Here is a 27,166-nt window from a genome sequence, read left to right as displayed (position 1 = left end):
ACAAACACGCAGTGTTGATCCGGCTCCGGATCACAGGGCTCCCCTGGACTCCTGACTGGGAAGCAACTCGTTTTCACGCCGCGGCGAACGCAGCCATCTGGATCTCAACGATGATACACGTGCGGGGTGGACCGACCTGCAAGCCGGAGGCCTGACAGGCGACAACCGGTTCCGAGAACCAGGTGAGTCCCCGGCACCAGGAGGTGGATCTGTTGCCGGAGCTTTGCTCAGACGGTGGGTCGATTAAGCTTTCGATGTGCTTTTCGATGTTGGATTCCTGTGTCTCCGCAGACTGAGAAAGGATGCTCTCGTCATTTACATCATTTACGTCGTTTATAAAATGTGGTCAAACGGAGAGGAAGAAGTTCTTGTAAACATGACTCCACTGAAGTTAAACCGGGATCCATATGTTGTCAAGGCTTGAGCAGGAAAACACGTGTATAATAATAATAATAATAATAATAATAATAATAATAATAATAATAATAAATATATATAATCTATAAATTATAAAAACTTTTTTCTATAATTTGGACTCTTTAATAACACATAATGTTTTTAGTTAGATGTTTTGAAACTGTCTGTATAAGCACGTCCGAGTCCTAAAATACTCTTTAAAGGTCCACGGTTTGCTTTCTCTCTGACCCCACCTCCCTCCTCTGTCTGTTGACTGAGCAGTTAGCAGGATCACTGTGTTTCTGAAATGTGTGGCCAGCAGCCATGTGATGCCAATCCTGTGCGGTTATTGTAGTGTACTTGACTTGTGTGGTATTTCTCCCGAGACCTCAGTTATTCCACTGTTTACGTGTGAGGAAACTGAGATTTAAAAAATCAGAATCGGCCATAGTACCAAAAGCCATGTAAACAATTTGATCAGCTTAGGCATTTCCTGTTATTTCCATGTCTAATTTGTATTTGTTTCTGTAGCTTCCGCTGCTTTTCATTCCCATAGCATTCCCATATTGTTGATGGCGTATCATCTGCTTTCTGAGATATATATATATATATATATATATTTCCATATCGCTCTCCTCAGCTATGCAGAAACCACCGCTGGCCCCGAAACCGAAGCTCATCCAGCCGCAGTGGCCGCGGTTCTCTCCCACCGCCACCAGGAAAAATGCCCACGCTCAGCCTTCCCCCGGAACCCCAGAGAGGGTTAAACCCGCCCTGGCCCCCAAGCCCTGCCTACCCAAGCTCTCCACCGCCGTGGAGTCCAAGCCGCTCTCCTCAAAGAGCCATCACCAAAGGTCTCTCTCCGCCAACACGGGCATGCCGAGGAGCGTAGGGCTCCTCAACTCCAAAAATGGATCGCAGCAGGAGAACAAGAAGCCAGATTGGGATTATGTTATTCCCATCTGCCTGTGTAGTCAGGAAAACTGTCAGTGCGTGGGGAGTGTAGCGGAGGACTCCAGAAGCCACCTAGCTCGGCCGGGTGGGAAGCTGGAGAGCAGGGGGGAGGAAGTGGAAGGCAATAAGCACAGAGTGAACAGCACCGCTCTCCTTCCAGGTGTTTGTTTACAGCCCGCTAACGCGGGGACAGCCCGGCCCTCGCTGCCTCACAGAACTAGGAGCGAGGCCAACGGTGACTTTGTTCCGTTGAGCGGCGCAGGCCAAAGACCAGGGAAACACCCTCCTGTCCCTGTACCGCGGAAACCCAGGAAGGCCGCCCTGGCCCGGCAGGAAAAGGTGGAAGACGACAGGGAGGAGAGAGCAGGGAGTGCGGGGAGGGAAACGAACGTCAGAGAGGTGATGGTGTCAGCGGAGGGGAAGAGCGGCCCATCTCTGTCTGTCAGTGTTGCTGGTCCGGCGCAGAACACGCCTGTCCGGGGGGAGCAGCAGCCTCCCAGTCTGTCCGTCAGGAATGCCTGTCCTCCGCCTGCCCCTCCGCCCAGAAAGAAGCCTTTTCTGTCCGCACCTGAGCGGCTAGCCCCTGCTCCTGGCGCGCCCCCACAGGATGTGGACGAGGAGGACCTAGATTGGGGCGATGGCATCTACGAAATGGAGTGCTCGGTGGACGAGGGGGTCGAGGAGGTTGGCGTGGAGAAGGAGGTGGAAGCAAGACGGGGCGAGCCGGAGTCGCAGCACGGCGCCCTCACACGCCTTCCTTCTCACAGCGGCCCGCTTGATCGGCGGGAACGCAGCCCTCACGTAGCCTGCACGGCCACAAACAGCAGCCAGTTAGCGGGGGGTAAAGGTGGAAAGGTACCTCCCCGAAAGCCCCAGAGACCTGGTGCCCCCATGTCGTGGATTTGGAAGAAGGAGCCATCGGAGGAAACGGAGGAGGGAAAATGTCCACGGAATGGGAAGAAGCCGCACCTTGAGGACCCTCCGACCGGGCGAGCCACGAGGGAGCTGAACCCGCCTCCACGTGAGAAGCAGAGTAGGAGCCTCATGCCGGCGCTGGGGTCTCCTGGAGCTCCTAAGCCATTGCAGTCCAGCCTGGGGAAGCAGAAATCCAAGTCCTTCTCCGCCGCGGACCTCGCTCGGACCGAGGGACAGAAGAGGAACTCTATTCAAAAGCTCCTGGACTTGAAGCTCTCCGTGAAGCTGTTGCCCAAGCTGAACGTGAAAGGAGGACAGACGCGGGGCGGCTGCGGCCACAGTGCCCCTGCAGCGGAGAGGGTGCAATGTGTGGACGGGGACCAGGACAGAGCCCAGGAGATCCAGAGGCTGGAGAGGCTGGTGGGGCGGAAGTTCTCCTGCCCGCAGGTCGGAGTGGAGCAAAGTGTAGATGGGGATGAGTTCTGTTCCGCTGAATATGAGAACATCCCCTACTACGAAGAGATCCCGGACTATGTGAATGTAGCCGTGGGGAAGACGGTGGACCCCCAGCAGGCCCAGAACCCTCCACCCGTACCGCTAGCACCAACCCTGGGCTGGCAGCACACCATGCACGACGAGGAGGGGGACATCTACGAGGCCTACGCTCCTCCAGAGAACGCCCTGGGACAACAACAGATGCTCAGTAGCAGCGAGAGGTAGAGCACGGACACTTCAGTACCTTCTTTCTCTCTTTGCCCCTCCCCACTCTCTCTCCACCTCGACTGGAGGTATTTTATCTAATCCCGATTGGACCTCAAAAACATTGACTTACCTCTGTGTGAGTTAAACATTACCTCTGCGTTTCTTTATTCTTTCTTTTGTATTTTTTTCTTCAACTAACCAAGTGAAACCAAAAGCTTCAGGTCCCGTAGACTCTGCTTGTCTGTACCATGTTATTTAACACATGGAGAATCTACTTTGCATTACTGGGCAATAGGCAAGAATATACAAGGTATGTCAGGTATGTTTTCGCGTCCGAGGAGTCAAACTGGTACAGTGGCACGTTCACCGTGCTGTAGTGGCGCGCCCTTCAGGTGTTGACTAATTGACCTAAATAACAGAGATCATTCATAAAAATGCTCAAATAAAAGGCGGTGTGCTGGTGAGTCAATGTATGTGTGCATGTGTAATTACTTCAAGATGCCCCCTCCCACCCACTGGAGGACATCAGTGCACGTCACGGCCCCATTAAAAATAGATGGTTTCAATTATCTGAGGCTGGGAAAAACGACTTACTGTGCACATTCATGAACACAATGTGACCCCTTCCCCATTTATTTGGTCAAGTATATTTGGTTTCAGAGCTCAGTTTGTACTCCAAGAAACTCAAGAAACCTGCAGTTTGACCACACTTCAGCAACGCGTCTTAAGATACATAAAAGTCCTCTTATGTCAACGTAAATCAATGGGTTGCCCGCTGATGAACGACCTTCTCCAAAAGTCAGTCGGTGCTTGAAAAATTCCGATTTGAGGATTAAAGTTTGTGCAACGGCGGCGTGCGTCTCTAGCGGCTTAGTGCCTCCAAGTGAGCAACAATCACATGTTTAAAACACGCTGAGCCGCTCACAAATGCAGAACAAACATGGTCAACTGTGCTGCTGTTGAACCGGCCAGCACTGCGTTGTCCAGCCCAGCCCCGAAGTGAGAGCTGCTTTGAGGGATTTCTTTGTTGGAAAATTTGGGGCGCTTGCAGTGTTTGATCACATCACTCTTGCCATCAGCCATCGTCATTTTTTCCCTTAAAACAACCGAAGAGCACTCTTTTTCACTCCGAGCGATCAGATTTTTTTTAATGATTTTTATGTTGCTTATTTATTTATTTATACATTTTATTTATTCATAAATCAAATGAATAATAATTATTTATTTATTTATTTATTTTATTTATTAATATAATAAATATTGATTTTATGAATATAAATATATATTATATATATATTTTACCGCTGCTATAAAGGGATATTTTATTTTACAATCTGCTATTGGGGCTTGGCCTGTTCTTCAAAATGATTTTCCAATTTGTTTTCATTGGCACCTTGTGTGTTTCCGGGGCGTTTTCAATAGCTCAGTGAATTATCTAAGTCTATTACTCTGATTTATGACGAACAGTATGTTTTAATATGCTGTAAATCTCGAGCCTCGAGGTTAAATTGACAAAGGCTCATATCAAGTCAAGGCCCTTCTCCTGTTTAGTTTGGGGGTGTCGTCGTCGTCGTTTGCCGTCTGATTACCGTTAACACTGTTTTCTTGCTCCATTCTCCTCGCTTCCTCATGTCCCTCTCCCTGATCATCCATTCTCCTCCTTCTCCTTATTTTGTCTGGATCAACCCCTCCCTTCGGTGTTGTGCTGGTCCAAGGTTATTTTTCCCATCCTAAAACCCATTCCTTTATTCCCATCTTTTATACGTCTTCCAAACTTTCTTTCCTCCCCCCTTCAATTGTAACACCATTTGTCTTGTAAACGACATAAACGACGTACAGAATGTTAACGAGACAATTTTTATTACATGCGTGCATCTAAATCTGCATGAGGTTGACGGGCGCAGATGAGATCAGATCAGATTAAACTTTCAAAACAGTCAAAAAAGCGATTAAAGTTAAAAAACACATGCACGCATAAACAGAGGTTAACGTGCAGCCACACTGTGCGTACAGTAACGTAAAGTATAAAAATGTTTTATTTTACATCTTATTTTATATACACTAGTAACAATAATAACAGTTACGCCTGATTCACACCTAGTCTGCGATTGCGTCCGACAGTCGGATCCTAGTGGCTGTCAGACGAACTGCATCTGAGTTTCGCATTATTATTATTACAACCCTAACCCGAGTGGTTTGATCATCTGGATATTCAGAATTTTTCCATGAATGAGAGTTAAAAATTCCCTGTATATAGCGTAAAGTGTTAAAAAATAAATAAAAATACAAACATATTCACATTTCGCTAATATAAAAAGAGATTTATTGATAGTGAATTTGGTGGCATCCAACATTAAGGTTAATAACATCATTAGTTCATATACGTTACTAATTTACCTAATTTTCCCCCAAAAAACTTGACTGATGTATCTTCCGGTGGTAGTTTCGGCCACGGAAACTTGTCGCAACAGTTGAAAAATGTGAACACATCCCAGTGCCTCGAGGTCATGCAGGATCTCGCAGCGCGTAACAGGTTTCGGAACGCAGAATCCGACTCTCCATAGGAATGAACGGACTTCTGGTTTGTTCTTGTCGTTTGTCGGATTCGGTGTGAAGCGGGGTTAACAGATGCTTGTCTGGTGTTTTGTGTCTAAATGTGATTTTGTGTCTTGTTTTTCAGAAGCTCTTTTGAGGAGGAGGAGGAGGAGGATGCATATGTGGATGAAGGCCACTCTGACGATCAGGACGTCACCATGGACCAGAGCTCCGACGAGGAGGAGGACGGTGGAAGCTCTGCCTCCAGCAGAGGAGACACCGATCCGCAGGGGGGAGCGGAGGTGAGGTGGAGGGCGGTTAATTCGCTTAAACCGAACCAGTTAATTTGTGTTTTATTTTAAAAAAAAATTTCCCGGATAAAAATAATACAATACTTCTCAAATGTTCTTTTTTCCATTTTCTCATTAATAGTACACACTTATTTTCATTAGTCAGGTTAAAACGCCAATGTACAGCAGCCACACACCAAATATGTCTAAACTGAGTTTCCCCCCAGGTATTAATAATAAAGTCTTATCTTACGTGTTTGTATATACTTAGAATAAACGCTCGATCCAAACTTCACTCGGCAATATAAATGTACATGCTCGAGCAGGGGCGTCATGCAAGGGTGGGACATAATAATTCAAATTAGAGCGCGGGGCACATCACATCATATCTGGCGTTTATGGCAGCATGGTGGCGCAAACCGTTAACCATGAACAGCGTTCCCTTTGTAGAGATTATTATTTATTTTAACACGTATAACGTGGTTTTGAACTACTTTTAAAGCCCAAAGTCTCGTATTATAAACTCTGGTGTGTGCAGTACCTGCTGTTGGGAACTGATTTCATCCTGCAACTTTTGGAAGAAACCAAGGGCGTCACTTTGGTGTGAGAAGTGGGAGAGGGGGGGACACAGGGGACACGCATGGTGTGGTGCTTGTTTCAATCCATAAGGAAACGGAGTAAATTAAAATTACCTACTTCTAAAATGAACACACGGTTTTGGTGCACCCATCACAGGTGTGAGAGAGGGAGAGATGGGGGCGCAGATTATTTAGAATTAATTTATTTAAATCAATTTAAAATTATACAGTTACTGTATGTTCACAATGATATATTGATGGGACGTCCGGACCCCCCTTTCCCCCCGTAATTTCCGCCACCTGGAAGAAACCAATACCATGGGGAAAAGGGTGTGTGACTTTCTGAGGTATGATCTATGACATAATTTGAAGAACGTTTCAATGATAATATAAAATGATCATGCCTACATATTATAAAATATAAATAAAATAAATAAAATAAAAATCAAAAGAATACAGACAACAAAAACCTGGTGGGGCACGTGCCCCCCCAGCTTGAATGGGCATGACCCCCCTGTGCTTGAGTAAAGTTATGAGAAGATAGTACTTCATTGTTATATTGTTTTTATTTTTTATTATTCACTTTTTGTAGTTATTCGATAAAGCCAGTTTAATATAAATAACCAAATAAATCAAATGTTTTTTTTCGGATATATTGCCAATTGATTGCAATAAGTTTGATCTTATATTGCCATTTTCTTTCTTTAATACAACTTTATCTTTGCCAAATGATTGATGTGAGCTACTGTAGCTTCACATGTACTGCAATTTACCTCCGGGGATAAAGTATCTATAGGTCTGTCTATGTATTGGTCCCCAGGGGTTGGAATTTGGGGTAAATGTACAGTATTACAGTATTACCCAACAATTAATCACATTGTATTGTACACTTTTCCATTGTAATTGACTTTCACATAAATTTATTTCAACGTCAGAACGAGCGCAGCGTGAAGAAAAGCAAGATCCATCACATCGCCACAGAGATCATGAGCTCGGAGAAAGTGTAAGAATATCCCTCTCTGCTCCCTTTCTTCATTTTTACATTACTTTATTCCTCCCGAACCAATGTTTATTTTATCTTTTATTTTTTTATTCCAGATTTGTCAACGTCCTCAAACTGCTCCACATTGTGAGTATCCCTAAAGAAAAAGGAAAGAGAGCTGTGTTTGCTCTGTAACGGAGCCTGCTTTTATTGTGTTTATTCTGTTTATATTTTATCTGCTGCTGAGCCAGTTCTCTCCATGTGAGTTTGATTATTCCCTCCGCTGGTCACACCCCGCGTGGGACAGACGTGTGGACTCCCCTCCGTCTCACCCGCGTGCTTCACATTCCTCATGGTTTTCCTCGTCAGACTTTCAGTGGTGATGTCTGATCCGGGGGAAAAAAACAAGAACCCCAATGTCAGGCTTCCATGTCTGGACTTAAAAGCATTTCACTTCCTGCTCGTGTTGAGAGAAACCTAAGCCTTATTTGTTTTAAATCTCTGTATATTTTTGCGGCAGATCTGGTCATTTTGATGATTTATGGAGCTCAAAAACAATTCATTGCCTAATGCCAAAAGAAAATGCAACCTGCAGTCTTCACTATAGTTTGTGTGTTTTTAAATTTGTCATCAGCCGAAACCCCTTGAAGCACTATAGCCGTGTGGATTTCACTTCTCACCACAACCAGAGACTTACCCCAATGATATTTCAGAATAAAAGCACAGCACTGGAATTTCTAGAGGAGAAAAAAACCCCCAAAAGATTAAAAATTGAGACCGTTAACAAAATATATTAAATTATAAACAGTAGATTGGACGTGTATATGGAAATGTATAAATATGCATGAATAGATCTTTGAACTTGAAATGGAGCCACGCACCAGTTTTGGGTCAGGACCCACCCGTTGAGAACCGGTGCTTCAATAGACCTTGGCCTCGCCAATTAAATAAAATGTTCCCTCCCTGCAAGCGTATGAGTTGAACCACTGAGTCCAATCTGCGCATATTTACCGCTGGTTTGCGTTTAGATTTACTTTGGTGAGAGTGCGCGACAGACCCCTCTTCAGCATTATTCATTTGAATCATCATTTTGTTTTATCCGTTATCATTTTACCTCTTCATATAAAACACTTGCATTGCAGTGCTTGGTAAAATAGAAGATACATTGAGTAATGTATTGTTATTTTATTCTTTCATTCATCTATTTTTTTTCATTTTTAAGGTTATTGTATATTTTCACAAAAAAAAATTATCTTTAAGTTTATTATACAGAATATAGCCAAATTGCTATTTTAATTTTATTATTTTGGTGTATTGCCTAAAGTATGTTGAAAAGTAAATAGACATTTATTTAAATTTAATGTTGTTTCATTAAAGTCCGAAAAACGATTCTTCACACAGTACACTTTTAAGTGTATATGATTTTTTTTTTGTGTTCATCTGAACAACAAATTAGAAAAATGACACAATACACATAGACAACCAAAACCGACAATTTCTGTGCAGTAAATCAATAGACTCTTTTAACTGTTTATTACAGGTACTGATAGGTATTGTGTAGTTGGCTTCAATTCTGCACTCTTTATGCGTTTGTTTTCGCTCTGCCTGTCCTTGCTTTCCGCTCCAGGATTTTCGGGATGCTGTTTCCAAGGCGACTGCTCAGACCGGGAAGCCGGTGATAGAGGAGCGTCACCTGAACCAGATCCTCTACTACCTGCCCCAGCTGTACGAGCTCAACAAGGACCTGCTCCGAGAGCTGGAGCAGAGGGTGGAGAAATGGTACAAATACAAAGTACATTCTCATGAAGATCAGACCACATTTAAATGACATCAAATACCTTGTGGACAGTTTCAGCGCGTTGATCTACAGCCTTCCTCCGAAGAGGGCTGTAAAGGGCTGTAGATGAGGTATTTAACTCTCGCTAGAATTATAAGAAATATACATTCTCCTATAAATCATCAGACCATATTTACAATAAATAGCAAAAAATACCTTGTGGACAGTTTCATCTACAGCATCAGCAGTTAAATTGTCAGTTGATCTACAGCTTTCCTCCAAAGAAGGCTGTAAATCAACACGCTGAAACTGCCCGTGAGGTATTTAATGCTCTCTAGAATTGCGAATATATACATTCTCATAAAAAAGAGACCGTATTCATTTTGTGTGTGCTTGTGTGGACCACAGAGCATTAAATACCTGGTGGACAGTTTCAGCGCGTTGATTTACAGCCTTCCGACAAATGCTGTAGATCAACACGCTGAAGCTGCCCACCGGGGTAGTTAACGTTCTCTAGAATAACAAAACATATACTTTACATTCTCATGAACGCCAGACCGTATTTAAATAGCATTAAATACCTTGAAGACCTTGGACAGTTTCGGCGTGTCGGTCTGTCTGGGAAGGCTGTAGATCAGCACTCCCAAAACTGTCCTCCAGGTATTAACGCTGTAGAATTAAAACAAAAATATACACATACATTCTCCTGAAATCAGACCATATTTAAATAGCATTAAATACCTTGGAGACCTGGACACTTTCAGCGTGTTGATCTACAGCCTTTCTCCAGGGTCCCCCCTGCAGTATCCTCAAGTACCCCTAGGGGTACGAGTACCCCTATTTGAGAAACTGTGCTGTAGATCGACACGCTGAGCAGTGCTGCCGTGTGTGTGTGTGTGTGTGTGTGTGTGTGTGTGTGTGTGTGTGTGTGTGTGTGTGTGTGTGTGTGTGTGTGTGTGTGTGTGTGTGTGTGTGTGTGTGTGTGTGTGTGTGTGTGTGGACCAGACTGCATTAAATACCCCATGGACAGTTTCTGTATGTTGATCTACAGCAGTGTTTCTCACCTTTAGGGTACTCCAAAAGAAAAAGAAAAAAGAATGTGTTCAAAAATATCTGTTATATACGGTTATAATGTTTAAAAAAAAAAAAAAAACACCTGCGATGCTCATACAGCACATCATTTATTTTAAGTTTCTAGTGTCAAAGATCTTTGCACACGACTAAGAAAAGTTTGAGAAACTTTTGAACTTTAAGAGGAAGTCTGTAGATCAACACGTGGAAACTGTCCACGGGGTTATTCATATCTCCCTAGTTTATATTCAATAACCAAAGCACTGTGTAACTCCGCCCCCAGGGATGAGAACGCCCGGCTGGCAGATATCTTTGTGAAGAAGGGGCCCTATCTGAAAATGTACTCCACATACATCCGTGAGTTCGACAAGAATGTGGCTCTACTGGACGAGCAGAGTAAGAAGAACCCGGCGTTTGGCGGAGTGGTGCGAGAATTCCAGGTAACCGCCGTGGCCGGTTTCACCCGTTTTGGTTTTGTTCTTTTGATCTCCGTCGTCCGCGCTGTTGTGTCTCTTGTTTACATGAGTGTTTATTTCAGGGAAATGCGTGTCAGTGGGTAAGGGGCCGTTTCCTTGTCTTTTTTAAGGCGGAGCCGCGCTGCGCCAACCTGGCCCTGAGGCACTACCTGCTCAAGCCAGTGCAGAGGATTCCTCAGTATCAGCTGCTGCTCACAGGTGCTGTGACCCAAATGAGCAGTCACCACACGGAGTTCATCTCAGGGAAACTGATTTATGTCTTTTGCTGTCCTCACGTGTCTTTGTCAATACTCCACCAAAATGAGTATTGACATAAGTCTAGCCAAGGTTATTTGTACAGCCCTTAACCGCAGTACAGTCTAATTTTTCATTCATTTCACGTCCCCATCCCCATAGTCTTAACTTCTACCTGGGCAAGCGTAAAACTCCCAAAAAGAAGACACTAATACGTCCGCATCGGCTACGTGATTTATAAGCATTATTACCTGACATTTTGACCAGCAAATTTATAATTCATTGCTTTTAAAAAAATACATTTTATCTGGCAGAAAAAAATGTTTATTACCTGAGCCAAACATCAAGGAAGTGACGTAGTGCCGTGAAGCCTAACGCACTCTTCCCGCGTTTTCGTACCCGAACACAGACGTTACGTAGTGCAAGAACGGTCATTTGGGGTGTGGGTGGGAATGAAAAAGTACCATCAAAATGATTGATGATGATTTTTAGGCTGTTATTTTAAAGTAAAAAAAGTTAAATAGTGTTGCTTTAAAGATGTATAATACACCGATCAGCCACAACATTAAAACCATCACTAATAAACACTAATATTGTGTAGCTCCCCTTTGTGCCGCCAAAACAGCTCTGACCCGTGGAGGCATGGACTGCACAAGACCTCTGGAGGTGTCCTGTGGTATCTGGCACCAAGACGTTAGCAGCAGATCCTTTAAGTCCTGGAAGTTACCAGGTAGGACCCCCATGGATCAGGCTTGTTGTTCCAGCACATCCCACAGATGCTCCATCGGATCGTACCCTAACCCCACCCATCCACATGACGGAGAAGAAAATGTGATTCATCAGACCAGGCCACCTTCTTCCATTGCTCCGTGGTCCAGTTCTGATGCTCACATGTCCATTGTAGGCGCTTTTGGTGGTGGACAGGGGTCATCATGGACACTCTGACCGGTCCCATGCACAGCAAGCTGTGATGCACTGTGTGTTCTGACACCTTTCTATCATGGCAGCATTAACTTTTTCACCAATTTGTGCAACAGTGGCTCTTCTGTGGGTTTGTACCAGACGGGCTAGACTTCCCTCCCCAAGTGCATCAATGAGCCATGGGCGCCCATGACCCTGTCGCCAGTTCACTGGTTGTCCTTCCTTGGTCCACTATTGGTAGGTACTAACCACTGCATACCGGGAACACCCCACAAGACCTGCCGTTTTGGAGATGCTCTGACCCGGTCGTCTAGCCATAACAATTTGGTCCTTGTCAAAGTGGCTCACATCCTTACGCTTGCCCATTTTTCCTGCTCCCAACAAATCAACTTCAAGAACTGACTGTTCACTTGCTGCCTAATACATCCCACCCCTTGACAGGTGCCATTGGAACAAGATGATCAATGTTATTCCCTTCAGCTGTCAGTGGTTTTAATGTTGTGGCTCATCGGTGTGTATAATATGCTACATAACTCAACACAAATACAAACAGTTCAATAAAACACCCTTTGCAAGACAAAGAACTCAAAGCAGGAGTTAACAGTACTGTCGTCGTTCATACAGGAGGGACATTGCCATCTAGTGGTCAGAAAAACCCAAATCAGATTTTTTTTGAAGTGCAGCCCAAATTTGATTTGGTGACATAACAAGCTTTAACACGACTTGGCTTAGTGCACGGATCAGCGGCGATAATGTGGTGAGAAAAATGTGCAGAATGCTTCTCACTCTTGTACTATTGCATTATGTAAGCACCTGCAGCACTCATATTCAGGACTTTAACTTCTAATGACATTCCTCGAAAATTTCCTGCACAACACAAACACACTCAATAACCCTCTGTTCTGCCAAGGTTGGATTATGACCTTGTCTCTGTACATTTTTTAGACTATTTAAAGCACCTGCCCCCCGACTCGACGGATTACACAGACACACAGGGTAACGGAAGAATGACTTTATAGTTCAAATCAATAAAATAGATGGATTTAAATTGAATAACATGCAACATAGGAACTAATTTGAACCTAAACCCCTCTTTCCTATCCACGCAGCTGCCCTCGGCATCGTGAAGGAAGTGGCAAATCATGCCAACGACATCATGAAGCAGGGGGTGAGAATCAGTCAAAGTTATTTTATTCTGGTCATGATAAATACTAGTTATAATAAGCACGGTATTATGGTTAAGACACTTTTCTTTCCATCAGGATAACTTCCAAAAGCTAATCCAGGTCCAGTGCAGCCTGAATGGACATCATGAAATAGTTCAGCCTGGGAGGGTTTGTATGACTATAATATAATTTAATATAATTTGATATAATATAATATAATATTACATAATATAACATCATAACTAACATGGAACGAATCTGTGCTGCCTAAAACATGACATCATTGTGTTCCAGGTCTTCTTGAAGGAAGGCATTTTGAAGAAGCTGTCCAGGAAAATCATGCAGCCCAGAATGTTCTTCCTGGTAAAAAAAATATAAAATTTTGAAAAGATAAAAATAATAAAGTACTTACTGTAACTGAGATATGTTGGGGTCTTTGCACATTTCAACATTTATAAATAAATATTACAATTTCTGCTCCCAAGTTTGATCTTCCAACGACGAGTGGAAACCATTGGTGTAACTGACCCTTCAAACTTAAATAGAGATTAAGGACAGGAATCTTTTAATTTTCATCTTAAATAGTATATTTAATATCAAGAACTTCTAAGGGTATTTATATTCTGATCTAGAGAATACAGAAGAATCGATATCAGCTAGGATTTCTCATACCATACAGAGGTTTTGTACATCTTGGATATTTCTTCTTCCTGAATCACAGCTGTATCTCATTTCTTCCAAGGAGAGTAGAAGTGCAGTTGCTTCATTTAATTATTGATTAAAAAAAAATAAAAAAATAAAAATAACGTTTTTGAAAGGACCGTTGCGTATGTCTCCCCTCTAGTTCAACGACACCCTGCTGTACACCACGCCCGTGCAGTCGGGTCAGTTCAAGCTAAACAACATGCTGTCCCTCTCTGGGATGAAGGTGAGCGACGTGGTTCTTTAATCTCGATCCAACGAACGTACATATAAAAAAATAAAATAAAAATAAAAAAGTCCAAAAAATGCCCCTAACTGCAGGTCAGCAAGCCGACGCACGAGGCTCATCAGAACGAGCTGAACATCGAGAGTGTGGAGCGCTCCTTCATCCTCTCCGCCAGGTAACCAACGCCTTTCCCCCGCCCTTTCCTTCAAGTTAAATATTCTTCCGGGGTCGACAAACTCGTCAAACCTCCTGGTTTGTCTGTGCAGCTCGGCCACAGAGCGGGATGAGTGGCTGGAGGCCATCGCCATGGCGATCAGCGACTACACCCGGAAGAAAATCACCTTCATCTCCAGCAAGACGCAAGAGGAGGCAAGACACAGACACACACACACACACACACACACACACACACACACACACACACATATATACACACACAGCAAACACACACACACACACACACATCCATCTACCTATCTATCCATCTATCTATAAAGATTCCCTCTTCCTCCCAGATGAAGGACGGGGCCAAGGCTGGCGGGGGCCCGTTGGGCTCCAAAGCCCCGATCTGGATCCCGGACCCGCGGGCCACGATGTGCATGATCTGCACGTGCGAGTTCAGTCTGACGTGGAGGAGACATCACTGCCGTGCCTGCGGGAAGGTGAGGAGGAGGAGGAGGAGGAGGAGGAGGAGGAGGAGGAGGAGGAGGAGGAGGAGGAGGAGGGCGACGACACATGCACATCAAGTATTAGACAGGTTCCAAGTTAGAACCATTGTTTTCCACCAAACACTGTGTCGGAATGTCAATGTGTTGATACAGAAGTTTATCGTCAATTCATTTTTAGGTTTATTGTATATTGCCATTTTTTTTCTATTTTATTCTTGTTACTATGATACCATTGTGTATTGTTTTGATGTGTGGCTGCTGTAAACACATCACTGCAATTTTCCTCTAGGGATGGATATCTAAATAAATAAGTCTCTGTCTATCTGTCTGTATGTCTATACTGTATGTTACCTTAAATTTTAATAAGTCATTTTTCGTCATGGTATTTGCATTATTACTCAAGTAAAAGGTCTGACTACTTCCGACCCTGGTGAGAGGAAACACGCAATTTAAGCTTTTCACTCTCCAGTCACACTGCTTCCTCACAGGACAGGATGAACAGTGGCTTATAAAGGGCATAAAAAATCCAAAGTGTGTGGTTACACATGCAATTGGTTGTGAAATGGCAATAGCATGCATTCAAGTCCAAAAGAAGGAAACCCAATATGATAATATGATAATCCTTTGCAATTGCTCCATCAGGTGGTGTGCCAGTCATGCTCCTCCAACAAACACTACCTGGAGTATCTCAAAAACCAGTTGGCGCGGGTGTGTGACCAGTGCTTCCTGGTCCTGCAGCAGCAGAAGTGTGAGTCACCCTTTCTGTTGTTTTTTTTTTTAGTTAATGCTTTTGTTTATGACAGGTCTGTTTCCTAAAAAACCTGCTCCATGTTTTTCCCTTCTCCAGGTGAACAAGCCTTATCTCCGACCCAGGCTCCGGGCGGCCGTCCCGCCTTCACTTTCTCCAGGAAGCACAAGAAAATTCCTGCCGCTCTGAAAGAGGTGAACTGTTTTTTTGAGATTGTTCCACCAGGGTTTACAGGCCACACAAACTCAACATGAATGGCATACAGAACTTCATGTTTTTACCAAATAGCTTATATTTAAAAAAACACATTTGATCGATATCTTGTTATGAGCAAGAAACGTTTTGTAACTGTGAAAAACATTTCAATGCTTCTCTTCCCACTTGTTTGTGTGTTCACAACTAAAATAACGGATGCACGCTAGACAATTAAGAATGGATTAGTGGTTGTGTAGAATGTGAATTTGTTGAAACTGCGATTTGACAACTAAGAACATTTTTCTTTTTATTTTATTTTTTTTTTTGTATTTAAAGAAAGGTGTAAAGTGGCCATGTGGCAGGTAGCCATGTGGCATTGTTGGTCCTCCAACCATTTGCATTCTGGGAGCTGGCTGAATAGGTCGAAGTGTTGCAGTGCATTTACAGAAATGATCAACATGGGAACAATTCCACATTCGCCGTAAACAAATGCATTTAGCCACAAGGGTGCACTGTTTTTTTTTCATGTTACAATCTCCCCTTGCGTACAGAACAGGAACAACAGAAAAAAACAATAACACAGTAATATAATGAATAATGGACAAAAATGGAAATCAGACTTTTTTTTTTTTTATCAGAGAAGATTATTTTAGACATTTAAATTTCAACTGAACGTGCTTCAAATGTCTTAAACGATGCTTCCCTTACAGTTCAATAGGCTCTCATGTAAAACTGATCACCTCTCTATATCTGATCAATGGTTCCTGGTCGTTCCAGGTCTCTGCGAGCACAGACAACTATTCCATGAGCGGCTACCTGCAGAGGTCAAAGGGCAACAAGAAGCAGGTGAAGAGGTTGTGGTTTGTCATCAAAGACAAGGTGCTGTACACCTACGCAGCCAGCGAGGTAAGACCTTGGAAAAATATTTAAATGTTTGGGCTTTTTTTGTTTGTTTTTTTTTCACACGCAAAAAAAAGTTATTAAAGTTTTAAAATTTAAAGTAAAGTTATTTTTGAAGGACCACACCGGGGTCAAATTGATCTTTGCTATTTTCTGGTTTTGGAAAATAATTTTAAAATATGGCGTGAAACTTTCCTTAAAATCATCGCCTGGTTCTGCTGACAACTAAGGTAACAGTTTTGTTTTTTTTAATACATTTTTTGTTGATTCCATGTTAAAGCAATAACTCTTCCGCCTTTTGAAATGGAATTATAAAAATAAAAATAATTGGCAAAATCAGGTAATTTAGCAAAAAAGTATGTGTTAATTGTCAGTGGGACAAATAGATTATTTTAAGGAAGGTTTCTCTGCATACCGTGAGAATTCCAAAACCCCAAAATAGAGACAATATTAAAAATGTTAAAATATGAGCTATCATCGGGAAATGGTCGGGGGTCATAATGTAAAATGTGTGTTCTGATGAGTGAAACGGCTAAAACTGTTGATCCTTTTAAAGCCCAACGATTTAAGAACTTCACACTTAAATGAGTAGAAATCATTTTTTATGCACCACATATCTGGAACAAAGCCCCAGAAAAGTGCAGGTCTGCTACAACTCTCACCTCTTTTAAATCAAAGCTGAAGACTTTTCTGTTTGCAGCTGCCTTTTACGAAAGCGAATGTTCAGTTCTTGCACTGCACTGTCACTTTGATGACTTGATTTTATGCGTTCCATGCATTTGACTTCTCAACTTTATGTGTTCTTGCTTTTATAATGTGTTTCTTTTGCACTTTGTCTTCATGCTTTTGATGTTTTATGTAAAGCACTTTGAATTAGCTTGTTGAAATGTGCTGTCTAAATAAACTTGCCTCGTCCCTGGCGTTGCTCCTGCAGGATGTGGCGGCGCTGGCGAGTCAGCCCTTACTCGGCTTCGTCCTCAAAGAAGATTCTTCCCAAAAGCACGAGTTCAAGCTCTTCCACAAAAACACACTTTTCTACATTTTCAGAGCAGACGACGTCCAAAGCGCCCAGAGGTGAGAGTTAATGTGACGTTAAATAAATGTTATTCACTCTCACAACTCTGATCCAATTAAGGGTTTATATTTATCTTTCTTTATTTTATTTTTTTTACAGGTGGATTGACTCATTCAAGGAAGCCACTGTACTTTAATTATTTCTGTAGAAAATGTATAAAGTTGTTATTTCTTGTCTTTTATGACATCAAAAATATCTATTTGGAAAATAATTGGAAAAAAGACAATACTGTTAAGCAAAGTATTCTTCAGTGCGCTGCTGAGGTCAATGTTCTTTGCGTTGAAGTATTGATTTTTAATAAATAGAGCTATATTAGATTTTATGAATACCTCAAAGCGGCATCACATCACATTTGGTGGTGAACCTGCCACCGAAACGTCTTAATGTGTATTAATCGGTTTTATCAGTTGCAGTGAGGGGAGTGTCCCTCAGTCACCTGCAGCTCTGTTCGTAATGTCAGACATTCGCCAAAAAGACACTGTTAAAATGTCATGTGGATTGTTGTCTTAAATAAGTGTTCACATAGATTCCAATTTATTGTAGAAATGTTTTATTTTTGTTCAACGGTGAAGTTGTATGACTGATGTTGTACCACGTGCACTGGGATGCGTCTTGTTTCACGGCTTGAATGAACCTGGTTCTTTTCGGGAGGATCACACTGTTGAATCACACGTGTTAGTTGTTATAATATTTCATAGCGTTGATTACATCTAAACAGTGTCTTTTTTTTTAAAATGTTTTAAATAGGATGTAATTAGAAATGGTCTGCGATTAACCTAAAACCGAATCTTTCGAACCCCCCCCCCTCCTTTTTTTTTTATTGTTGTTTTTATTTTGTTTCACTGAAATAAATGTAATTTGCCACATTTTAATGCTGTTGTTTTTAAATATTATTACAGTAACATTGCAAAACTGGTATTCTTACATGGAATTTAAGTGTGAGAGAAATAAATACTTAATTGGTGTTACAGCAGCTCACACCAACACAAATGAGGAATAATATTATAAGTTTATTATATAATAAAGAATGAAGAATACAACATACAGTAAACCTAAAAATAACAGTAAACAAACAAACAAAAAGAAAAACATATATAAATTATATGATATACATTAATATAAATTATTTAAAATATACAAAATTAATTAGAATAAATGAAACAATTGATTCAAAATACAAACAAAAGCATCAACGTTCTTTTTCAACGCAAGGGGGTCCCGAAACGATGCTGCGCATGCGCAGCAGCGTCAACGACTGGAGAAAGGTCACGAACTCTGACCCTCCCACCCACGGCAGCACAGTGTTTATACTTAATTCCGGGGAATTAAATCACTATCTGACACATGAATCCTAACAGGTAAGGGAAACATACATGCTACAGCGGGGCGTCTTGGCGGTGTGGGCCGCGAGGTGGAGGGAGAAGCAGGGAAGCCGCCATTAGCTGGCCCGGGCTAGCATGTAGCACTAGCTTTACCCGGCTAGCATTAGCTCCGCTAGCTCGTTAGCGCCGCACAGCACAGCACAGCGCGTCGCTCGGCCAGGGTGAAGCTGATACTAAGGTAACGCACCCGGTAAATCCATACGCGTGTCAGTAGAACGGAACAAGTCGGTGATATTCACCGCCCAATACTATTTAGAAAAAAAACATCAACACTACTCCTGCGCGGATAGCGAGCTAGCATCTAGCTAACGTGCGCAGCTGAGTCAGTGCCAGCGCTTCTGCTAGCCTCAGCTTCGGACGATAAACTCAAAACATTACCCATTTCTAGTCGTACGAGTGTGGATATTGTTTAGGTTGATTCGGGAGGGATCCAAACGAACGGCGCTGCACCTGGTTGTTCCCGAGCCGCGGTCCGGTTCCGCTGTGTGGGCCTTGAACCCCCGGCGCCGTAACCCTTCAATGTTGACCTCTGACCCCCCCAGGAACAGAACACGCTTTATCTTCCGTGTGGACGTGAGGCGAGCGGAGGGCAGATCCCTTCTCGACTCTCATTTAAAAGCCAAAACCTGCTGTTATCATTACCTGCCCGGCGCTTTGTTCGAACAAAGCACTACCGGCAGCGCTTTAACCGGCTGGATGAGTTAGCACAGGCCGCACACACCGCACCACACGCCGGCGTTGTTATTATTACCGTTGATATTATTATTATTTTAGTCATAAATTGGAGAGGGGCCTGGTTATTTCGTGATTAAAATAAAGATATAGCTGCTGGAATTGCTTCGTTTAAATGTACTTGAATGCAAATAAGTTACGATTTTTCGCACCTTTTTTTTGATTGACTTGCCCAAATAAAATAAAAAATACAACATTTAACGTCCTGTTGTTATCGAAAAATTATCATCAAATACAAGTAGAAATTAATTCAAATAACAAAATAGTTTTCTGCGTACCCGCTCTTGCAAGGTTTTTAAGATTCACGCCTTTATGAATGAACTCGACTTGTTACCCCTCCACGCAGCATGTTTTTTGGTTTCTTGTTTCACCTTCAGCCTTACTTTGCTGATGGTGTTTACGAGGCAAAGGACTATTCCGCCACGCAACAATACTTTTGATATGTTTGGAATCTGAGACTAGATCGTGTCGCTTCTGTTTCTGCCATACTTGTCGACTTCGAGGGATTTGGTTGCAGACATCGTTTTAAATCACTTGACGCATGTACAGTTTGTGTGATGTACGAGAGAGAGAGAAAGCCGTCTCCACCTGAGAACCACAGCAGTGAGATGAGTGTGTTTGTTTACAGGTGCACAGACATGGCTGATGGGGCCTTTATGTGAGAAGCAGTGAAAGGGGATCGAAACCTCAGAATGGATGGACAGACTCAAAGGATTCAGCTTGTTTCAGCGGATGGCGGCATGGCGCTGGGACACAGGATCCAGGTGACGTGACAACCTGTCATTATTACCAACACCGGCGGGGCTGATAGCAATACTGGTATTGGAAATTGGCCTAATTATGGTCCAAAATAGGATAGCTAAAAAAATAAAATAGTCAACAGCAAATCTAAGTGCTCAGATGAGCATTAATCATCGTCTCTTTTAGGGTAATCTTTCTAGAGTACAAGTAATTACATTCGTTTCTGGTAATTCAGCTCTAGGCAGTTGTTAAGCCTGTCTAATGGATGTCAGAATAACCGCCCTTCTGTTTTTCTGCTTCTCTGGTTTCTGTCGGCTCGTGTCTCTGTGTCTTCTCACGTGTCCAGGTATTGACCGATCAGCAGAGCGGCCAGAAGATCCAGATCGTCACAGCGCTGAAGCCCTCATCCCCCGGGAAGCAGCAGTACATCCTCGCCAACGCCGACTACTCACCAGGTGGGAAGGTGATCCTGGCCAAGCAGGACGGCTCCCCGAACAAGGTGATCCTCACCGCCCCGGACGGCTCGGGGGTCAACCAGCTGCTGTTCGCCTCCCCGGACCTCGCCGGGCAGCAGATCCAGGTCCGGAGACTCCTGACGCCTTGTTAAGAGATTATTGAACTTGTGCCTGAAGCACTCCTGCTTTGTACTTTCAGAGTTTAATTATGTCTTTAAATATCTGCTCTGTTTGTTTCCAAAGTTTGTGACCGAAGGCGCAGATCAGTCGGTCGTCAAACCAGTGGTGGAGTACTGTGTCGTTTGTGGCGACAAGGCGTCAGGTGAGGACTGAACATGCCGTTCTCTTTTAAACAACGGCACCTCCTAAGCTAGCAGTACTCAAATCACAAATCTGGGGGCCACATCCGTCCCCAAGACAATTTAATGTTGCCTGTTACATGTTTGTAACATATTTGTAAATCGTGCCTGCAAGTTAATTATAAAATTACAATGCTTAATTAATCCATGTAATTATTAAGTGCGCGTTCATACATATGGTTTGTTTTGTTCCGTTTCATCAGGGGCTGATTCCTCAGGCCCCTTGGTTTGTTTTGTGCTCTCATGGAAACATTTTACAGTGGACCAGAACTTGTAAACAAACTCCACACGCTATTACGTTTTTCTTATTGGTCTGAGATTTCTTCTAAATTTTGACAGTTGCGCGGCCTTCCTGGACGTAAACAACAGCGTGTACCCAGGATTTTACCCAACCATTTGGGTGGTTTAGCATTAAAGATAAACAATCGAAAGAACACACTATTCAATTCACGCAACAGTCAAAACTACGTCTAGAGAACAATGTTTTATTACATCTAATAAAAGACGTGTTGCCTCCAGACGCAGCGACCGTCTCATTATCTATGGAGCGAGGGAGTTGTTCCTCTTCATGGAGTATTGCATTCTCACTGCGAGTGAACCGGCCGAGTATGTTTGGAAACGCACCGAGACCGCCGAGGGCAGGTGGTCTCGGTGCGTTTCCAAACGTACTCAGCCGCTTGTTTTGTTCCGCAACAGAGTGTGATTGCTGTGTTCTCATATGGTCAAATGAACTGATCTTGGGGAGGAAACGCTCCAGGTTCCGTTTCAACTGCCCCAAACGCATCAGGTGTGAAAGTGTCTTAAGTGTCCTTACAGCACCAGGCGCTTACTCTTAATGCATATAAGTGTGGAAAAGAAAGCAAGTCTTTGTGATGTCACAATGTCACGTGATGTAACAAAGTCCCTCAAATACAGTGTGACGCGACTCCCCAAAGCTCAGCTCAATGGCGACACAGGGCCAGCACACGTTTAATGCGGGGCAGTTTGTTTTCCCCACCCGGCCACTGGCCCCCAGGTCATTTGAGTCCCAGACCCCTGTCCTAAACTGTGTCTTGGTCTCTCCTCTCGCAGGGCGTCACTATGGCGCTGTGAGCTGCGAGGGCTGCAAGGGCTTCTTCAAACGCAGCATCAGGAAGAACCTGGTGTACACGTGCAGGGGCTCCGGGGAGTGCGTGATCAACAAGCACCACAGGAACCGCTGCCAGTACTGCCGGCTGCAGCGCTGCATCGGACTGGGCATGAGGCAGGACTGTAAGCATCCCATCATGCACCTTGGATCACACATGTCCAGGAGGGCTGTATGATATGAAGATGTGTGATAGTGATGATGTTGGATATCGGGAGAGCGATATTAAATTTGATAAAGCAAAATTGGTGTGTGTCATTTCTCACTAGTTATTTTATCAATCCCAGCGGGGAAGTTGTCTTTTCACTTCCCCACCTTCCAGTACAGGAGGTCAGAAATGATGATGATGACTGTCTGACAGATGATGCAACTATACGACCCTCTGTCAGACAGTCTTTGTTTAATCATAAAAAGGTCCTGGTTTGATTAAAAAAAAAAAAAAAAAAAAAAAAACCCCCCCCCAAACTAAAATAACGTAAATAAAAATAACAAGTCCCTGTTTGATTGGCTATTATCGTAGCCCTTTGCGATGTGTTCATCGCGGAAATTCATATCACAATGACGATAAAAATGCAATACACTGTGCCCTTATATTTTTTCCGCTGCTTGAGTTTGCTTTGATCGAGCTTTTAAACCGCTTCTTTCCTCTCAGCTGTGCAGTGTGAGAGGAAGCCTGTCGAAGTGACGACCAGAGAAAAGTCCGTCAACTGTGCGGCCTCGACGGAGAAGATCTACATCCGCAAGAACCTGTGCAGCCCTCTGGCGGCCACGCCCACGTTCGTGACAGACAAGGAGACCGCCAGGTACAGATTCCCGCTCATGCTCCCGTCCACATGTCAAGGGAATTTTAAGGCAATTTTAGAAATGCTGTAAGAAATGAATGTGAATTAGGCAAGTTTACATTGGGTGGCTTAACGAAAATGAACTATTTACCCCAAATATTTATGTTTAACATCAATAGGTAGCGCTTATTATTATTACTCTTTTATACTATAATAGTGGCATAATAAAAAAGACAATTGTCCATCACAACTATTTTACAATTATCAACTAAAACGTCATGATCGTAACAGCACTACTTATAATCAGCCAGTCGTGACACGATAAGTTCCAGTACTTGTTTGGCTAAACAGCCGTACATAGAGTTGTTCATCACATGTTGCACGGTTCAGTTTCCACAAACTGCATGTGAAGGGTGAAACGTAGCGTCTCTGTTTACAGATCCACAAGTTTGCTGGAGTCGAGCATGCTGCTGAACATCCAGCAGCCCTTCCCCAAGCTGGAAAACACCATCCTGGTACCAGCGTCACCTGACACCGTAATTCTGATGCTGTGAAATTTAGATTCTGTCCCGAAAGAGCTAAGATCCTTTTATTAATGTGTATATAGTCTTCTTACGAACACCACATGTCACTAAATGGCACCGGAGGACAATTCCAGGTTCAGACAGTTAAATTCCAGCCATGTTTTTACTACACCCGTGCACTGAGCCAGCTGAATTAAGATCCAGATGTTTGGCTTAAAATACCTGGGTGGACTTTTACTTACTGAGCTTGGAACTTTCACCTCTCCTTGTTTGTAACTGGTGTTATCGAAATTAAAAATGTCTTGAATACTAGGGATTGTATGTGTATCTTAAACACCTGTGATCTTGGGTCTTTTTGTTTTAGCCATTTTGCTATTCATTAATGTTGGGCAGCTATCTTACCACTAATAGAACCAACTCTGATTTATCATTTTGTCAGTTAAAGAAAATCTCCTGCGGCCTGCTGCCAAAACTATTATGACATGGATAAAGTAATAAAATAAGGCAAAATGGAGGTAATAAATCAGAGGGGCGCCGAGAGTCCGTTGTTTTCCATGAAGAAAGCCTCTCTAGAAATTACACCAAACTGATACCAACAAGCTTGATGATCGTTGTTCCTCGCTCCTCAGGACGACCCATGTCAGGGAGACCTGAGCACTTTGGCCAACGTGGTGACGTCACTCGCCGACCTCAACAAGAACCGGGAGCCAAGCGAGTGCGGCAATGACCTCATGGGGGTGGAAACCCTCAGCAACGGTGATGGCTCCATGACGGACATCCAAGGAGACGAGCAAACCGCAAGCGATATCACCCGGTGAGGCGGCGCTTTGTATGGAAGAAATACTATTTTCAAAACAAAGGCAACATTTATTTCTATAGCACATTTCATATGCATGGGAGACTCAATGCACTTTACATGAAATAAAAAACAATACAAAGAAACAAGTTATAAAAATGAAACAGAAAAATAAACCTAATTAATTCATATAGAATGTACAAGTTAGAAGCCAAACAGGGCCTCTAATGACCATGTGGTTCCCAGCTCCGCTCTTCAGAATCGATTGACTAGTTGTAGGTCAAATTATATGAAAGCACTGCTTTCGTCCCATAATTCCAACTAATATTATTAAAATATACAATTTCCTAGGGCTGGGCAATTTATTGATATGATATTGATTTAATTGTGATATAAAAAAACTAGACGTCGCCTAGAATTTGGTTATATTTTTGATGAATTACAGTCAAGAAATGGAAATTTCAGACTTCAGTTACTTAACTGCAACTAAGCCTTGAAGACATAATATATCTATTTTGCGCCATTACCATAACCCAAATCCCATAACATATCTAGTGTCGTATCACAATATTATTATATCGATAAAAACCCAGCTTAACTTTAAGTTCTCTACATTCTTCCTGTTTGGATTTACTGATGTGCTTTTCTGTGTATTATTTGACGGCATGTCCACAGAGCGTTCGACACTCTGGCCAAAGCCCTGAACCCGGCAGACGGCTCGGCGGGACAGTCTCTGGAGGCCACGATGCAGCTGATGTCCGGGGACCAGTCGGGTCCTGTGGTGGAGCTGGAAGGACCTCTGCTCTCCGACAGCCATGTTCCCTTCAAGGTCAGACAACAGTAATTTACATTACATTTAGTCATTTAGCAGACGCTTTTATCCAAAGCAGCTTACAAGGGAGAATAACATTCAAGCTACATTGCAACAGAAACGATAGTGTAACAATAAATAAATTGCTAAGTAGTGCTAATTAATTGTAAGTTAGGAGAGGAGGTGCTCGCTGAAGAGCTGGGTCTTCAAGTGCTTCTTAAAGACAGAGAGGGAGGCCCCTGCTCTGGTTGTTTTTGGCAGCTTGTTCCACCAATGTGGAACTACAAATGAGAATAGCCTGAATTGCCGTGGTTGTGCAGCCGGCAGAGCCAGGCGACGCTCATTTGACGAGCGCAGCACCCGGGGGGCAACATGTGCTCTTACAAGAGCATTTAAGTAAGTGGGAGCATTCCAACAATCACTCTGTAGGCCAGCATAAGAGACTTGAACTTGATGCGAGCGGCTACAGGTAACCAGTGGAGCTAGAAAAAAATAGAGATTTTTCACATGTTTATGCCAAGGTCGATTTGGGATAAACAGCCTTCGGTCTGTCTGTCTCTACTCCCGCTCAAGGCCTGGCCAGCGCAGGTTATAAAAATCCCTCCGTCTCAAGGAGAGATTACATTATGTCTTATTGCAAAGGCGCACTGTTGAAAAGAGGGATGCAGTGCCCCCCCCCCTTCTTCCTCCATTTCTCCATTTCTCTCTCTCTCTCGCTCTCTCTCTCTCTCTCTCCTTCATTCTCTTTCTGTTATTCTGTCATGCTCTCGGGCCATTTGTTTGATCTTGTGTTTATCTAATTTGCAAGGGACAGGACATCAAAACATGGCCATGGCCGACTCATCCTGCTCACCCTTTAATGGCCGGCGGCTTCTTTTGTATTCAGTCCTTCACTCGTCCATATAACACGGCATCCTCGTTATTTACTACCACCTCGCCGCTTTGCTGCATTAAGCATTTCCCAGAAAATTTAATATCGAAATTTCGAGGAGAAAGCACAGTGCCGTGGTGTGAGATCTGCTGCGGATTGGGAAACCCCCCGCCCTTCTCTCCGGGACAACATCTGCTGGTCTCGGGTCCAGTTTTTAGTCGCTCAGCATGGGGTGCGTCTCACAGTCCTCCTTATGCCCTCCAAGCCAACATTGTAAAAAAAAAGCAAATCAGTGTGTGTGTGTGTGTGTGTGTGTGTGTGTGTGTGTGAATATTTGTGGATATGCATGAGTACTTTTTCAGGGAGTAAACCCTCCCATCACTACATGCCCCTCTACATGCCTTAGAAGGGAGTCCACAGGGCTCCTCGCCCTCAGGGTCACATCCGCAGGGCTACATTAACATGGAGACCTTCGCTGTTACCTGTGATGTAAGAGGGCCTCGTTACACGTTAACAGGGAAAACACATGGCCCTGTTCCCGCTCCAATTTCCCATTGTGTGTGTGTGTGTGTGTGTGTGTGTGTGTGTGTGTCGGCGCACGTAAAACTACGGGAAGCAGAAGCACCGGCCGATAAAAATGGAATGGGACTAGAAAATATTAACTGTAATAAGAATCGGTCGCATAGATTCCCACACACACACACACACACACACACACACACACACACACACACACACACGTACGGTAGCAGAGGGACAGGTGTGTGTTTGTGCGTGCGTGTGTGCGTGTGTGCGTGTGTGTGTGTGTGTGTGTGTGTGTGTGTGTGTGCAGGCGTGTGCGTTTTCTGTACTTGTGCGCGGTAATTGGTGTGACACCCAGACAGTCTCAGTCAGACAGCATTGGCCACGCTGCAGCTTTGTGTCTCAGACTCAAATTTGGAGCAAGGTCGCTGCTGAAGAAACAGGCTCGGAGAGGGCATGGGAACGGCAGGGCAGGGCTGGCGGATTAGGAGCGAGGAAATGAGCCGAGGGAAATAAATATTTTAATCAAAGAATACAAAAAAAAAAAAATGCCT

At 43.5% G+C, this 27,166-nt stretch overlaps 2 protein-coding genes across 4 annotated transcripts in view; both read left to right on the top strand.

Annotated features, from left to right (window-relative positions):
- Nucleotides 1-1,038: 1,038 nt before the first annotated feature.
- LOC307231995 (FYVE, RhoGEF and PH domain-containing protein 6-like) lies at nucleotides 1,039-17,647 on the top strand (the record flags this gene model as incomplete). Its single annotated transcript, XM_080002876.1, has 20 exons — nucleotides 1,039-2,981; nucleotides 5,648-5,804; nucleotides 7,306-7,373; nucleotides 7,469-7,499; nucleotides 8,980-9,131; nucleotides 10,484-10,640; nucleotides 10,787-10,874; nucleotides 12,777-12,827; nucleotides 12,941-12,999; nucleotides 13,094-13,165; nucleotides 13,292-13,360; nucleotides 13,842-13,925; nucleotides 14,021-14,100; nucleotides 14,192-14,294; nucleotides 14,441-14,587; nucleotides 15,236-15,341; nucleotides 15,441-15,535; nucleotides 16,314-16,442; nucleotides 17,371-17,510; nucleotides 17,611-17,647. 20 exons carry the CDS (start codon nucleotides 1,039-1,041, stop codon nucleotides 17,645-17,647), a joined length of 3,768 nt encoding a protein of 1,255 aa, XP_079859002.1.
- A 1,133-nt stretch (nucleotides 17,648-18,780) lies between these two features.
- The window catches only part of nr2c1 (nuclear receptor subfamily 2, group C, member 1), a 16,097-nt gene continuing 7,711 nt past the window's right edge, over nucleotides 18,781-27,166 (top strand). The window contains exons 1-9 of one of the 3 annotated variants that reach the window (XM_080002311.1): nucleotides 18,781-18,869; nucleotides 20,254-20,389; nucleotides 20,713-20,946; nucleotides 21,065-21,143; nucleotides 22,252-22,431; nucleotides 22,959-23,109; nucleotides 23,528-23,603; nucleotides 24,242-24,426; nucleotides 25,084-25,237. In XM_080002311.1, the coding sequence (XP_079858437.1) occupies nucleotides 20,318-20,389; nucleotides 20,713-20,946; nucleotides 21,065-21,143; nucleotides 22,252-22,431; nucleotides 22,959-23,109; nucleotides 23,528-23,603; nucleotides 24,242-24,426; nucleotides 25,084-25,237 (1,131 nt within the window). In that variant the 5' untranslated portion in view covers nucleotides 18,781-18,869; nucleotides 20,254-20,317. Of the gene's footprint in view, nucleotides 18,870-19,007; nucleotides 19,072-20,253; nucleotides 20,390-20,712; nucleotides 20,947-21,064; nucleotides 21,144-22,251; nucleotides 22,432-22,958; nucleotides 23,110-23,527; nucleotides 23,625-24,241; nucleotides 24,427-25,083; nucleotides 25,238-27,166 lie in introns of those variants that run through there. The other 2 variants (XM_080002309.1, XM_080002310.1) reach the window with 2 other exon arrangements.

Source organism: Zeus faber (genome assembly GCF_960531495.2).
Source record: "Zeus faber genome assembly, chromosome: 6".
NCBI lineage: Eukaryota > Metazoa > Chordata > Actinopteri > Zeiformes > Zeidae > Zeus > Zeus faber.
This window is presented reverse-complemented; position numbering and strand designations above follow the sequence as displayed.